Here is a 15,356-nt window from a genome sequence, read left to right on the forward strand (position 1 = left end):
TGCGCGCCTCCGCCCCGGCCCGCCGCGGCGGGCGGGCCGTTGGCTTCGGTTGGCTACTGCACTGCGGGGCGGCAGGGCCGGGGCTGCCTGGAGGCGCCCCCGTCAGGTGCTCGGCGGCCAGGAAAGGGAGGAGTGAGGTCTGGAGAAATACACCGGGGGTAATAGTGGCAGAGGAGGTGGATCTTCATCGCTGATAGCGCCGATTACCGCAGTAATTCGGCAGCTCCGTGTCAGGCTAGCCTTAGGAGTAAATGTAACGGGGAAAGGAAACAATCGGTGCTTCGTGGGTCCAGCAGGCGCTGGGAATGAAGTGCGTGGGGTATTGCCGGGCAAGGAAGACAAAGGGATGCGCGACAATTCCCTTGTGTTGCAGATGCCTCGTTACGATGTGGTCCCCGCAAATGTCGTTGCATCGCTCATTTTCCAGTTCTGCCCGTGACTGAACTTTGAAAAGTTGTTGAGATTCCCAAAATTTATTTATTTATTGCAAGCTATAATAAATAAATTACTGCTTGAATTTTTAATTTCAGGCTAGCGGGTTATGATCCCAATTCCCATCGTTAAGTTTCTTGGAAACAGCCAGACGTGATCCAATGCTCTCCCCGGTCTTGAAATGGCTTTGAAACAGGGTAACAGTTCTTCAGTGATCTCTCAAATGTCACCATCCCTGAGTTCTTTGAGAAACACTTCATATAAAAAAAACTCTTCAGCAGCATTTTCTTGCATACTTAAGGTCTCTTAAAGAAACTTTTTTTTTTCTTTTAGTTCTAAGTCTAGTTCCTTGATAATGTTAGTGGAGAAGAAATGACTTGCCTAGAAACAGGAGTGTTTTTCAGTGAGAAATGTTAATTTTAATTTTGAATTTCTATGAGAGAATAATCTCTTCTTCTCCAAAACATCATGAGACATTTACTACAGCCCAGTAATTGCAGTTCTCTGTGTATTTCTAAATCTACATCCAGCCTTCAGCTTTTAGGGAAACGCAACAAAAATCCGGAGATAAGAGGTGAGTTGTCACCTCACCTTGGGCAAATTAATGAGCACCTCAGAAATGCTTGTAATACCATGTAATAGCAAGTACGTGACTGTGTAACTTGTTCAGTTATATGGAACAGCTACACAAACCCTGGTAGATAATGAATGAGGTGTGTTTATGGCTGAAGCCAATACTGTCAAGAAGACTGAAGTAACTGTTTTGCTGTCCCCACCTGGAAATGTTTAGCATTTTCCATTCTCGCTGTTTAGAAATTCTTTCAGCCCCATGTTCCATAAAGGTGAAGTTATTTTTATTTGTGTACACTTTTAATAGTACCAGAAGAAGTCCAGGGACCTATACTGAGCCCTGGTATGCAGAAACGAGACTATCGAGGAAACTGCCTTGTAATTTTTTATTTTTCCAAAAGAGAAGGAGAAGCTTTCTGAAGTTTCAGTCTTTCTGGTTAGAGAGTCACTCACTTACGGCAGAGATCTGAAGCAGCCCCTCACTGTGGTCATGTGAAGATGAGGAACAGCCCACAGACGCCCTTCCATAAAAGCCAAGCGAACGATAGCCGGTAACAGCCTAGCTTCTAACGGCAGATCTCACCACATCAGGCTGAGGTCGTACAGGTACACCTCTTCCTATTTCAGCTGATAGACTACCTGCCTGATGAAGCCTGCAGGAGCATTGCAACCGTGAGGTCTTGGTTGTAAATGCTACAGCTTTTAGCACTGAAAGTCTCATCTGTGCTGATTTTCTGTCTGTGTTCAAGTAGCTCTGGAGCAGTCATGCAGAAGCCGTGCTCCACTCTGATAAGCCTGGCTTGCATCTGGCTAGGAAAAAAATGCAGAGGGGAAAATAATAGCAGCGGTTGGAAGAGAGTTAAGTAACAATAAAATAGACCAGATCCAGCTATGATGAAAGTACATGAGGCTTGCAGGGCACGAATAGCCCACTCCAATTTAATGAAAATACAAGCTGTGAAAAAATATTGGGAGATTAGTGTGATGAGTCAGTGGCTGAAGGACCTGTTTTAGGCTGCCTGTTCAATCTTTCTCCTCATCAGACTGTGCTGAAAAGGACGGGAAAACAGAACTTGTTCTTTAACAATACCAAATGAAGTTATTGTTTTTCAGCAATGGATATCATCATTAGGGAAACTTCCCTTTTTTATCCTCTTAATACATCTACACAGGAAGATTGTCTAGGGGGAGGGAAGTGCTTACACTGTTAGAATACAATGTTAGGGACTGATAAAGTAAGTGTATATTATCTATCACAAACAAGGCCTTGTAGAACAGGAGCTGAAACTCACCCGTTTTTCAAACAGTAGCCTCAGGTAAAATGGTCCTTAAAAAGAGGGCCTCAACTTAAGGCCTCATGGCCACAGAAAAATAAAAAGATAAAACTAGGGACGAGCGACAGCAGGGTAGAGTGTTGCCTGTAACAGGCTTGGTTACTTGATATTGTTGCTCATGCTTCAGTAAAAGCTGGGGATAATTGCTTTAAAAGGTTCCTTAAAACTCACTGTTTAAACATTATTTCTGTCTCTAGAGTCTATAGTGATTCTTCCCAGATGAATCACTCAGATGGTTTCTTCATTTGTAAAAACTGTCATATTACTCTGATATGGTTTGTAGGATAACATAGTGAAAATCGCCATTTGCTGGAGCATCTCTGATACAGTAGTATCATGGCCTGGCTTTGGCTAGGAGTTCCATACAAACGGGCTGAATGTGCTGAGCTGTACAAATGGCAGCGCAGACAAGAACTGAACGTTTTCATGGCGTGGACCGTGGATTACCAGCCGACAGGAGAACAATACTGCTGGGAAGGGGTAGCGCCATCTCATTGATCGGTTGACCTGACAGCATCCTGGTAGAGGAGCTTTTTGTTTACAAGGAGTTTCTCTGTGTTCAGTAGGTCTCCCTGCAAACCACTTCAGCTGTCTCTGCCAGTGGGTGAGGAGTTAACGTGGTCAGCAAGCTAGCAGTGGTAAAGTTAAAATCCCAAACAGGTTTATTGCCAAGAGGGGGCTGGCGTTTGTATTAGGATTGGCCTTGGTACCAAGGCACTGAAGGAGGGTACCTTATGTAGCACGTCAAATGGCTCCTGCATCGACACCCTAATGCTGGTTTTCAAATACGCGTCCGGGACCTTGTTTCTAACTAACTCTTGTATCCCAGCACTGGGAGCAAAACCCGGATGTTATTCATCAATTCCTTGAATGTACGAGTGTGCTGGAAGAACAGATCCAATGTCCCGCCCGTAGGCACCTATCCATGGGACATGTCAAATTCAGTCAGCAATAAGGCACTTGGGCCTTGCCAGAATGTAGGATTTGGCTGGTGGGAGGTATGTAGTTGTGCCCAGCCTCCGTCAGGAGGGAAATAAAGATTTATGGACCCAGGCCATAAATCACCTGGTCCATCCCCAAGCAGGGAGCTCCTCCCATACCAAGGAGTGGTGCTCACTCATGCAAATAGCTACAGCACTAGAAGCCAAGCTACAAGCAGGTAGCCGTGTGGGGGATTCATGCAAAAAAGGGAGCAGTTTGGCTAAAGGGCACAGACCCAATTGACCCTCAGCGGTGCAGCGTGCTTTTCTGTGGCCTCAGGAGGAGCAGTAATGGGCTGCAAGTAAACCTAGGGGTTCAGGGGCTACCTGCACCACTGCCATCCCTGCCAGATGGGGCTCCTGCAGGCTGGTTTGCTCCTCTGCCACGTGTAATTGAGGAAGTCCGCAGACGCAGCCCTGTGTTGGTGACTTTACTGATGTCAGAAGAAACTAGAGCTGTAAATAACTGACCCTTGGATGCTACATTTGTCATTCCGGTATTGTATACCTTGTAGAGCCTTGTTTATTGTCCGGTTTGACTTATAGATAGGTGATGTGCTCTAGGTAGAAGAAATAGTGCAAGTAGTGACCAATGGAAATGGTGCTTTGTGTGTATCAGCTGTTACACCAGTATCCGGGGAGGACGGTGTAACTGGTTATCCCAGTGGGCTGCAGAAAGGAGTGGGAGTGTAGAAGCAATGCCATGAAGGTGATAGCAAATGGCACTGTTTGTGCTGCTCAGCGGCTAACCCAAAGCAATGCCTCAAGTACTGTTTAAAGGTTTCAGTGGCCAAACTCCCCATTAGGTACAAAATGAGAAGAAACTGTTACATCCAAAGTGACTGAATTTCGACTAGCAGCAGACAGCCTGCACGAAACCTTGTGGCAAGAGCACAGAGCACCGTCTCGGGTGCCTCCTCAATCCCAACGGACTGCAAGGGTGGCCATTACCTGAGAAAACTCACTGGCTAGCTGGCGGGGGACATCTCTGGGTGATCATCAATGATTCGTGATGCCCCGTTGTACCCGATTGCTGTGCTATTGATTGTAATCAGTTTGTTGTTCTGTATTTGGTTGCATCTATGTAGGTATACCTGGTGAAGAGCCCGCTTACCTGGAACGCTTGGTAGCGCGAGTTCATCACTACTAGACCCCAGCAGTGAGAGCAGGGGGTGTGACAGCGCAGCCCTTCAGGTATGCCTCGGGCTGAGGGACACGGGGCATCTGCGGTACAACTACTGCACTCTGTCACTTGCAACGTCTGGCATGGGTTAAGGAGGGGGCTGTGGCAAAGACCTACAAAGTTTGAGTTCTATCGCGAATGACTGGGTGGTCCTGAAGCTCCCTAGCTAGCCTCTGTTTAGGTGAAACAATGAACTAACTTAGTATGGTGTGATTAAGGAAAACCGTTTCGTAAGGACCGAGATTATCAGGCCCTGATGGTGACTGGTTAATTGTCTGTGCCTCATTAACTTTTACTGTTCATTTTCTGCTCAGTGGGTGGATACACCCGTGAAAGTTTAAGCTATTTGTAAACTAATGGTGTATGATCTGAGTGGGAGTACTGTGGCCTCGCCTTGGCCAGGAGCTGAGTTCGGTATGAATGAGCTGAGTGTGGTGACCTGTGGCAAACAGGGCAGTGCAAACAAGAACCGAGTATTTCCAGTTGCGTGGGCTGTGGATCAACAGCTGACGGAAAAGCATGTGAGACTTCTGGAAAGGCATACAGCAATCTTACTGTGGACTGATCTGATTAGTGGCCTGTGCTGGCATCTGGCTATGATCAGCGGTAGAGATCGGCGCGGGGGGAGATGTGGTGACGTGAACGTCTCACACAGCGTAGGAGCGGAGTGTCTGAGGGGCAGCTGTTACGTGTGGGAGCTGAGCTCTGCTCAAGAGCCCGATGCTCATGCTTGGCCGTGCCATCTCCCTGGAGTAGTAATCGGGGATGGGCAGTCGTGTGCGAGAGAAACATTTCCCTGACACTGCCTATCCCTCGCTCAGTCCACTTAATAAACTGAACATAGCAGTGTCATGTCCTTTCCCCCCTGTAATCTCCATGTCCTAAATTAATACTCATGTTAATCGAAAATGAAAGGCTGGAAAATTCAAAAATAGAATTAATTTGTAACTATGGTGCTACACTCAGAAATTTTCTAAAAAGGATAGTGGGTCAGACACCTCAGATCTCTCTGCTCTCTATAACTCATTTTTCCAGAATTTAAGACCCACAGGGACTTATGTCAAGAACCTACACATAAAGATGTAAACCAGTTCAAATTATGTGCGTTAATCTTCCACTGTAGTTAATTTGTCTTTCTTCAGTATCCTTTTTGGGCAAAAGTTTTCTTTCTATATTTTCTTTTAATGATTCCTCATCAAGTCAGTTTACAATTAGAAAGATGACTTTTCTAAATGAAATGCCCTCTGAATTAAGTTTCTATTACAGATGTCTAATCCATGACCTGGGAACATGGAAGTGCTGAAATCCCTGGTGTAAATGCAGCCATACCTTTTACGTACTGGTTGACACCTGCATTATGAACACTTAAAATAAGGTTCCTCTTTGTGTACTTACACAAGAGAAAAAAAAAATTCTCCCTTTTTGTAACCTCTTATATTGTCTTTAAAATGGTACAGCATCCACTGTCCACTGGATCTGGCAGCTCCGGGTTCTGCCGTGTGCCTCCTTGGCTGTGGGCGGTCAGCTGGGAAGAGCAGCAGTGCCCATCCCGGCTCGGGCGCAGTTCCCCCTGCTGCCCCTCCACACCGCCGCTCTGCTCCTGCACACTGAGGTGCAGGAAGAGGCTCCTAAAATGGAGAAACAGTAGCCAGAAAGCAATGGAAGGAGAAAAAGGCCTTGCCTGTGGTGGATTAGGACAGAAATCAGCACCTGAGAGGCCTGGTGAAGAGCGGGGGGGCAGTGACATGAGGCTTTGAATGTAGATGAGAAGTAGGGAGTGAGGAGGGGGCTAGGTTGTGAAGGAGAGGTGTATCCCGATAGTATGATAGGGAGAGCCTTAATAAATACACTGGGCTTCACTTTCTTCCACCTTCTGTCCTCTGTATGCCCTGTTGTACTCTAACCACTGGTTTAATACTACTGGTATAATCCAGATTTACTGTAGTACCTCCCAACTAATAGGTGTATCAGTTCTGATAACCCTACAGCCCATTTCTTATATGGTGAGTAGAAGAGTCCTTAGAACATCATTCTGCATCTTTTACTCGACATCTACCATTCTGAAGTGACTCAGGGTGTCTCCAAGAGTTCACAGGTTGTAGATACAGGATTGTCAAGTATCAAGGAACTTACGTTTTCAAACAAAGGCCCTTAGTCTTTTCGAGGTCCATAGTAGGTCTCCAGGAAGTATCTGGCGACATTAAAACACCAGCTGTCAAACCTCAGGCCACAACGTCTACCCTTCACCCGCCAGAATGTGCGGAGTGCTATGCCAGAGGAAAGGCTGATGATCTGTTTATGGCAAAAACCCCATGAACCAGGGAACATGGAGCCACAAACATGGAAGAACACTTCAAACTTTGACCTTTCACTCTTCATATCTTGACATCCTCTCTCAAAAAAAAAAAAATCTGCCTTGGTGCTGAAGGTTGTGGTGTCATGGGTCCAAAACGTCGCTTCTGCTTCAAACTGCAGAGTAGGTTGTGGTGACTTAACTTTAAACATGCACATTGTAGTCATCTCCATCTGAGCTATTCAGGTGGCTCGTGTTTTATATCGAGATGAAATGAACCACATCCCAGAAGTGCCTGCCCCTCCCCGCTGAAGATGACTATGTCTGCAGTAAACATCTACAGTGTGGACATAATTTGGACAGGCGAGTCATACTGTTTCTGTAAGTGAAGTACAATGTAGGAAGAATCTTGACTCTTCAAGATGCCGAATAAAAACACCACACTGGCCTCCTCCTAACATTCAAATAGAGGGTTTAACGTGATTTGAAATTGATGGTGATTTTTTTGTGGAATGAAGGGCTTCATCATTGCAGGTACAAGACCAATCTTTCTCTTGCCTACTTGTTATTCTTTATGTCCACTGCAAATTAAGTTTTATCTTGTACCTTTTCCCCCCTGCTATTCATCTGTCATGATTTGGTTTTGTTTTTTTTTTTTTTATGACTTGGCCAAGCTGACTGCTTAGTACAAGTTATACCCTGTGTTTGCACTAGGATAGCTGCTGGCTGTCATCTTAGTATAGTTGGTTGTTCTAAAGAAAACTCAACTCCCCTAAATAATTTTTTTCTTTACACTTGATTCCTACAGGATCTTACCTAAGGCTTCTGTCAATTTACTGAATATAATAATTTATCTTGTTTTCTCTCTCCTTTCCTTTCAGAATCATGAATGTTGTCACTTCATGATTGTTTTCATCTGAACTGCCTTTCAGTCGTAATCAAATCTAGTAAAGCCGCCTTTTAGTTGCTTTCTCTACATCATACAGCATATTTATTTCAAATATATTCCAAGAACTTACCAAGCAGCCTATCTCCTGATGTATATCTTTCCAAATAGATACCAACTCATTAAAATTCCTCACTGTCACAAGTTCAGTTGTTTGGGTGACTGTTAGTTGTTCAAAAAACTGATGTGGCATATTTCTTTGCAAGTCTAGCGCAAGCCCTACGTTGGACAACCTCTGTGTGTGCCTGTCCCCCCCCCCCCCCCCCCCCCCGTTGCTACCGTGAATAAGATAAATTGTACTTCAGAGGTGGGTGTTTTCCCCCGGCTATTCTAAAGTGCAGACGGACAGAGATGTTACAGATGTCTGAAGTTAGGTGAGATGGATCCCACGGTTCCAGTCCGATCAAGGTCCTCTGACCTATCTGGATGCCATCTACCAACATCTTAACTGAGAGAGCAGTTGTTCATGTCTCTACTTGGAAGTTATGGTTTGCTTTTCACTGTAGAAGAGCAGAGGACTTATTAAATGAACATTTTGGGATTCATGGCAAAAGGCTATTTGTCCTAGAAGTGGGGGTGACTTTTGACTGAAGAGTCTTAATAACTGATAAAAATAATTTAAAATGGAGCCGTCTTTTGTGTTTTAAAACACTGTTGGAAATTTAAATGGAAATACAATACTTCATATGAATGCTAGTACATTTATCCAGCTTTTCTTTTAAAGATTTGAGCAGCGCTCTTTGTGTCTTACGTACTTCCATAACTGCCAGTTTACCCAATAAACTTCCCTACTTTTTGAAAGAACCTGCTGAAATAATCAAGACGTGCCCCCCTCCTCCCCCCCCATTTTCAAAAACATTTCGGAAATGGAGGCTTACACATTCATTAGACTTTCACTGTATAAAAATGTACAGTGGCTTTATTGACATGTACATTCCATTATGTTTACAGCTGCAAGATATGAGGCACACTCAGTATTGCACTTCATTAAAATTTCAGGCTCAAACATAACCCAGAAGTTTAAATGAAACTGCTGTTGTAATTTAATAATTCTTATACAGGACAAACATTGATACCTTTATATACAGCGTGATACTTGTTACATTTATGCCTTCCTAACACAATTTTATTTTTTATAACAGTCTAGGAAATAAACCAGAATATTCCTCTTTCCCATCCCCACTTGTGATGCGTTACAATTGTACAAGATTACAAAAAGTCAGTATACAATAATCAATATTTTTTTTCTTTCTCCTGAAAGCCAGCATCATTCATAGTCCACAGACACACAGATCCTTTAATAGCAATTATTTATTTGTAAATGTCCAATGTTTCCTAGCCGATGACTGTAATGGCCACATGCAAACACCTCACAAGTTTTGATGTCTCGGTTCAAAAAATGTCAATATCTCACAGCAAGAATTATGTACATGGTATTTGGCATCCTTCTTGCACTGGAAATTGTTCCTTTTACCTGGGTTATGAAATGGTCCCGTCCTCATCCCAGCTGGACTTTATTTTCGGGACACTTGAGGGATGAGGACACCTGTTTTGCTCTGGTAAAAAAAAAAAGCTAGTCTAAAAAGTGTGAGCATTTCTGCAAACCCCACAACCCAGAGCAAATTCTTCACCAGTGGGTGGGTGGACAACATGAAGTGGACATTCCGTTCCTTCAAGTTGTTTGCCTTTGGGACCTATACAATGAATTTAAGGGTGAGGGGAAAAGAAAAGAGAAGATTAATGCTTGCAGACTTGACGTAAACAAACATATACTGCACTTCCTCAAAACACGTGCTAAGTGAAGGTAATATGTCTATAACATGAACTTATAAGGCATCAAAACCGAAGGCTTAAGAAACGGCAGATGGGAAGGTGCTTTCACACGGTCAAATTCAAGCAAGAAGTCTAGAGGCTTAATAGGCCAAGAGAAAAAATGCCATTCCATTACATCTGACACAACATGATCAAAAACTGTCAGCTCCTTAAAACAGTTAACTCAAACATTGGATTAGTATTTGAAGGGGGCGGGGGGGAATGAAACTGCTGCGTAATTTAAAATAAATCAAGTTCAAAGTAAAAAAGGCAAAAAGCTTATAGGGAGAACCACAAAATAAGTTTCATCTCATTAACACTGTGGAAGAAATTAGCACAATCTAAAAGCAAAATCGATAAATATGAACAAGAGTTACACTGCAGTAAAAAAATAATTCTAAAGTTATATCAGGAATTGTCTTTTTTTTTTTACTTCTTTCATGTAAATATCTTAAAAAGATCTCACTTTTTTTCAACAGCAAGATAAATAACATGTTTTATTGAGATGCAATCAATGGCACATGAAGTTAGGAACAAGGGCATTGCCAACAGTTTGCACATGACAGGTACCTAAGTACAGATATATCATTTAATAGTAGCGTGTTCATTTTTTTCAATATAATCGTAACACATCATGTCACATCTGGAGTCTGAATTGGTGTAGGTAAACCAAAATGCCTTTCTGTACCGAAGAATCTAACGTTTAAAAGATCAGTGTGATGACGTTGCCTGTATCATTGCCAGAAAAGTGAAAAATCAAAAGCATGCATAGAACAAACCCATTCTAATAGTATTCAAGACACTGAATTTAAAATTGGTATGACTGACCCTGTGGTTTCCCTAAAAATCACGAGCAAGTAAAGATAAGAATATCAGTTAGAACTGATTACTAATCTCAGAATTCGGTGTGGTAAATTTGCTATATAAAAATACTACCTGCAGGACAGTGTGGGAGTTCTTCTTTAGGGATGCTTGTCATTCTTTGGAAATCATCATGGCAAGCATTGCAAAAATGCGTTGTCCCAAAACAGAAAAAAACAGCAACTGAACAGCAGTAGCGGCATTTGTATTCTAAGAAATCTGTACCGTGTTTGGGACACATCTAAACAAGAGAAGACAGACACCGGTAAATGAAGTAGCCATGCTGTAACAATCCGAACACCACATTTCTACATTCCGTAGTATATATTAATATTATACAGTATTATACAATACACGTAATTACAAATTACTGTGAATTATTGTACAGCTGAGGTACTCGGAGCTTCAGAATGAAATAAAAACATGAACACAAGTTCTTTACTTACCTGAGCCCTTGAAACATCAGAGCACGCACCACAAATAAGCTCTCTCGGGTCATAGTCATCTCCTTGTCCAGCCTCAGCGTCACAACGAGCTTCGCCACCAAAATATGCCTAAATTCCATATAGGAATGATTGGACATTAAACCAGAGACAACTATTGCTTTAACAAATTCAATTTGTAGGGGGACAATGATGAATAAGGGTCATTACTGTAGTCTCCACTATTCTGGTAACTCTCGACTCCGACTCTAGGTACATGTTTTTGAGGTACTAAGACAATGTGTCTCAATCTCAGGATAAACAAGACCAAAAACCGTGCAGCGTACTCTGGTCTATGCAAGTGACTGTAAGGCTTTTGAAACAGTATCTGGATGCTCTGTGAACTGCACGTAAGACAGACAGGACCGAGGCCAAAGGCAAGCTCCCTTCCTTCCTTTGTTACCATATTATTAACTAATTAGACAATGCACAACATGCTTGCTCCCAGCAATTCTTGCCTTTTTGCAGTGATTGTAAAAGGACAGGGAAAGTCGTCTCAAGGCAACTATGAGGAAGGAAAAATTCAAGAAGCCCACCTTCCCCCAAAATCCGCAGACTAAAAAGAAAAGGGAGAGTCCTATGGAACGTATGTCAGGGAATTAGGGTAGTAGTTTGGGGTGAACAGGTGCTGGAGGAAGGAAAGAAGTTAGAAATTAAATAGCTGCATATTGCTGTTCAGACATACGGACACAGTACGAAAGGGAATAACAAGATGCAAGGGAAGGAAAAAGAGGGCCGTAAGAGAAACACTGAGTATTAAATACCGGAAAGAAAGCGTAATGAAAAACAGGGACAGGACTAAAAAATGGAGAAAGTAAGATGGAAAAAGACATTATTTTCGTACGGGAGGAAAAAAAGGCAGTAGGCAAGTTGCTAAAGGATGAGGAGTGAAAATTGATTAACTGTGGGAGGCAGGAACAAAAGTGAACTGAGAACTGTGTAGCAATGAGCTAGAGGGTTTCATTACTGCTCTTCTCTAGCATATGGACGTTAATCCTTTCTCATTTCCAAATGGTGCACTGCCGTTTAACAAAAAAATTACTGGGGTTTCCCTTGAAAATTTTATCATGAAATTGCCTTACTCCATTCCTTCCTAAGGGAAAAAGGAAAAAGATGTGATCAAGATGGGTGCTAAATTCAGCTTCAGATGAAAGAAGCAATGGGAGGGGGTTCAGCGATTATCCCAAATTTCTCTAACGCATCTCTAACCAGAGATAAAGGAAGTTTGTCTCTTCTCTGCTGGCGGGGAAACCAGGGGCTGTTTGTACACGCTTTTTGTCTTCTGGATAAACTTCATATCCTCTACCTGAAGAAAACTGTACGTATATGACCCAGAGTCCATCGGGCTAGACCACACGTTTCCGCCTTCTACTCCTTTTTCATTCTTCTAACACTTCTGCCCCAAAGTCAGTTTACTGCAGTTGCAATCAACTCCGACTTGGTTAAAAGTAATATTTACGTGGAATCTTAATGAGGAACTCTCCATCTCAAAGAGTTAGAATGAAACCTACGTTTATACTATTTTAATGTTGACGTAAAGCATGAGGTGGAAGTGGCACAAAGGGATGGCTGGTGTTCTAACACAGTATCTATCGCCTGCACATTCTTCTGAGGCGGCTGTCACCTCAGTACGCTTTTAGTTTCTGGACTGCTCTGTATATACTTTTGAGCTTTACAAGATAAGACGCTACGTACATCTAATTTGCTCAACACTTTTTTTTAATTGTGATTTAACAATTTCTTTTCCTGCTTTCCTACTCCATACACAACATATTAAATATATGTTCCATTCTTTAAGAAATTACTTTTGAAACTATAACATACATTTAATTTGAGAAAGTACTAATCGCCATACCTTTTTGCACTTGTAGCAAACATAATAAGCGTATCTGTTCATAGCATAGCCAGCTGGGTCGTTATAAAATCTAACACCTGGTGTTGTGATGGCCTCACTCTTGTGCAACCCTTCATACTCCAATCTCATTAGCGCTTTTCTCCTTACATCTTCATAGAGTTCTTTGATTGGATCAAGCAAATCCTTTAATACTGTATGATTGATTTTGTTCTGAAATAAAAAAAAATGGATTAAAATATCTTGCATCTTTATTACAACAGCTGTGATAACTTGTGTTATGGTCAAACACAAACAGCGTAATGGATGTCATAAAAACCTAAGAGCTCAGGCAATGGACATTTCAAAAAATGGCTGATATAGTATATACTTTATTTGCTGCAAAAATAGTAACCAGGAATGCTTTTTATATGGCCTTTTGTTACATGAAATCATCAGCCCTTACAACAGACTGCAGCAACCACAGAGGGATGGCAAAGGGTACATGAAATATTCACCACAGCACAGGAATATTCTGATTTTCGTATGTCTTCTCTGATTTTGCTCCTTTTTGACTTACCGCTCAGCACTTAGGAATTATGACTGACAGTCCTCTATGCCAGCTCTTTATCATCTAATGATCGCAAGCTATTGCCATGAATTACCAAATACAGCACGAAGGAAGAAACACAGCGTGCAGAATGGCTGACCATTCACAAAATTCATATTCCAAGGTGCTCTCCTTCCCAGCAGCTATCATACGCTTTTGCTTACAGCAATTATGATTTTGTAGAGTACAAGAGGAAGTTTTAGTAATTTAAGCTGAACTAAGTACAGATATTCTTCAGCTCTGTCCTCATACTGAAAAGCAGAGCAGCTTTAAAAGGGGTTAGTAAAATGGAGAAGCCGAGTCTCCTGCGTCAGATAATGTGCATTAATATTACTTCTTCCCCTCCCCGCCATCCCCAAATATCGGGGATTTACAAGCCGATGGTGCTAAGAATAAAACAGCATTAAGATAACGTCTGCATTATGCTTTCTTTTGAAGAGGACCCTTACTTCAGGGAACAGTAGGGGAAGGTAAAAAGATGCATCCATGATACCCCTTCTTCAGTGACATGAGAAATTAAGGAAACAAGTGATGTAAAACTAATTTATATTGTAACAAGCAATACATTATTTCAAAAAAAAAAAAAAAAAAAAAAGAAAAGGGAAAACAAAGATGGTATTAGGTAACTTGTTTGACCTAGGCAGTAAACGCATAGCTCATTTACCTTGCAAATAGGACAGGACATAAACCCAAAAGTTATCCTCGGCCCAAGCCATCTGTTTTCTAGTACTCGTTGACAGCATTGCAAATGGAAAACGTGGCTGCAGTCCAGCTTTAGAAAAGAATAGATGTAAGTGAACACTGAAGTTACATAACCGTTAAACCAGAAGTAGTTACTTGCTTTTAAGTGGCGATATGTATCAATTCCAAAAATTAATTTATTTCAAGTCCTAGAAGACCCCTATTTTCTTCTTAAAGAAGAGAAAGAATATGAAGTGGTCGTTAAAATCACAACCTTTCCGCTCCAAAACCACCAGTGGATATATGAAATATATATGAAGTATATCCACTGGTTACCTCAGATGTTTCTCAATAAAGTAGACACAGCAAACTAAATTGATACAATCTGATTTCTTGAAATAGCAGTAATGCCAGACAATGCGAGAGCTTTTTAAGTAACTTACGTATTGTTACGGTGTCTGTTTTGAAATCTTTTAAGAGAATAATTTGAAGGACTTTCTATTTTAACGTCTTCCACACTTAACGTTACAACCATACTATTAATCTCTTAAAAGGGGGAAACAAAAAGATAAACCTGGATAGCTGGTGCTGCTGAAAGTGCTTCAGTAAAGCAGATCATGCACATGTCATCAGCATCTTGTTTAAGAGTTGCAGCGTTCTTATCACAGCCATGCAAGCATGGCAGACAGTGCTCTTCGTTCTTAACGCCTCCACATGGATGACCACAGGGGTGTGTCTTGCTGCAGGCAATTTTAGCATAATCCTAGTAAAAGTAAATAATTACTCTTTTTTTCCTCTCCACTGAATGGTTTGATGTAGTGTCGCTTTTTGAAGGATTGCTGGCGCGTGCAATAAACTAAGACGAATGAATCATGATTCGTGTTGTCTACAGGTACTTGGGAAAAACACATTTTGTGTACTTGAAGTAAAACTGCTATCTTCGTTTACTTACATTACTCTTGAATAGCAATGGCATAATGAAACCATAGTTTTTAAATTCTAATATTTAATTTTAATCTAGAGAAATATTCTTTACTCCTCTCTGTGTATTTTGTATATTAACTGCCTCCTGCATAAACACTGCTTGCCCTGTATTAACAGCCTTTAAGATACCTGCAGATTTTGGTCTTTTAGGAAAGGTAGGAAGTGACCCACTCTTAAGAACACATTATGAGCTAATCATTAATCAGCATGTGCTGGTTTTGGCTGGGATATAGTTAATTTTCTCCATAGCAGCCAGTATGGGGCTATGTTTTGGATTTGTGCTGGAAACAGTGTTGATAACCCAGGGATGTTTTAGTTATTGCTGAGCAGTGCTTACACAGAGTCAAGGCCTTCTCT

At 41.8% G+C, this 15,356-nt stretch overlaps 1 protein-coding gene across 1 annotated transcript in view; it reads right to left on the bottom strand.

The window, feature by feature from the left end:
• Nucleotides 1–8,629: 8,629 nt before the first annotated feature.
• Nucleotides 8,630–15,356, bottom strand: part of MYCBP2 (MYC binding protein 2, E3 ubiquitin protein ligase) — a 195,132-nt gene continuing 188,405 nt past the window's right edge. The window contains 6 exon segments of the mRNA XM_009332100.1: nucleotides 8,630–9,432; nucleotides 10,487–10,652; nucleotides 10,858–10,965; nucleotides 12,749–12,958; nucleotides 13,999–14,106; nucleotides 14,590–14,778. Of these exon segments, the coding sequence (XP_009330375.1) occupies nucleotides 9,317–9,432; nucleotides 10,487–10,652; nucleotides 10,858–10,965; nucleotides 12,749–12,958; nucleotides 13,999–14,106; nucleotides 14,590–14,778 (897 nt within the window). The 3' untranslated portion in view covers nucleotides 8,630–9,316.

Source organism: Pygoscelis adeliae, unplaced genomic scaffold (genome assembly GCF_000699105.1).
Source record: "Pygoscelis adeliae isolate BGI_AS28 unplaced genomic scaffold, ASM69910v1 Scaffold98, whole genome shotgun sequence".
In the NCBI taxonomy this organism is placed as follows: domain Eukaryota; kingdom Metazoa; phylum Chordata; class Aves; order Sphenisciformes; family Spheniscidae; genus Pygoscelis; species Pygoscelis adeliae.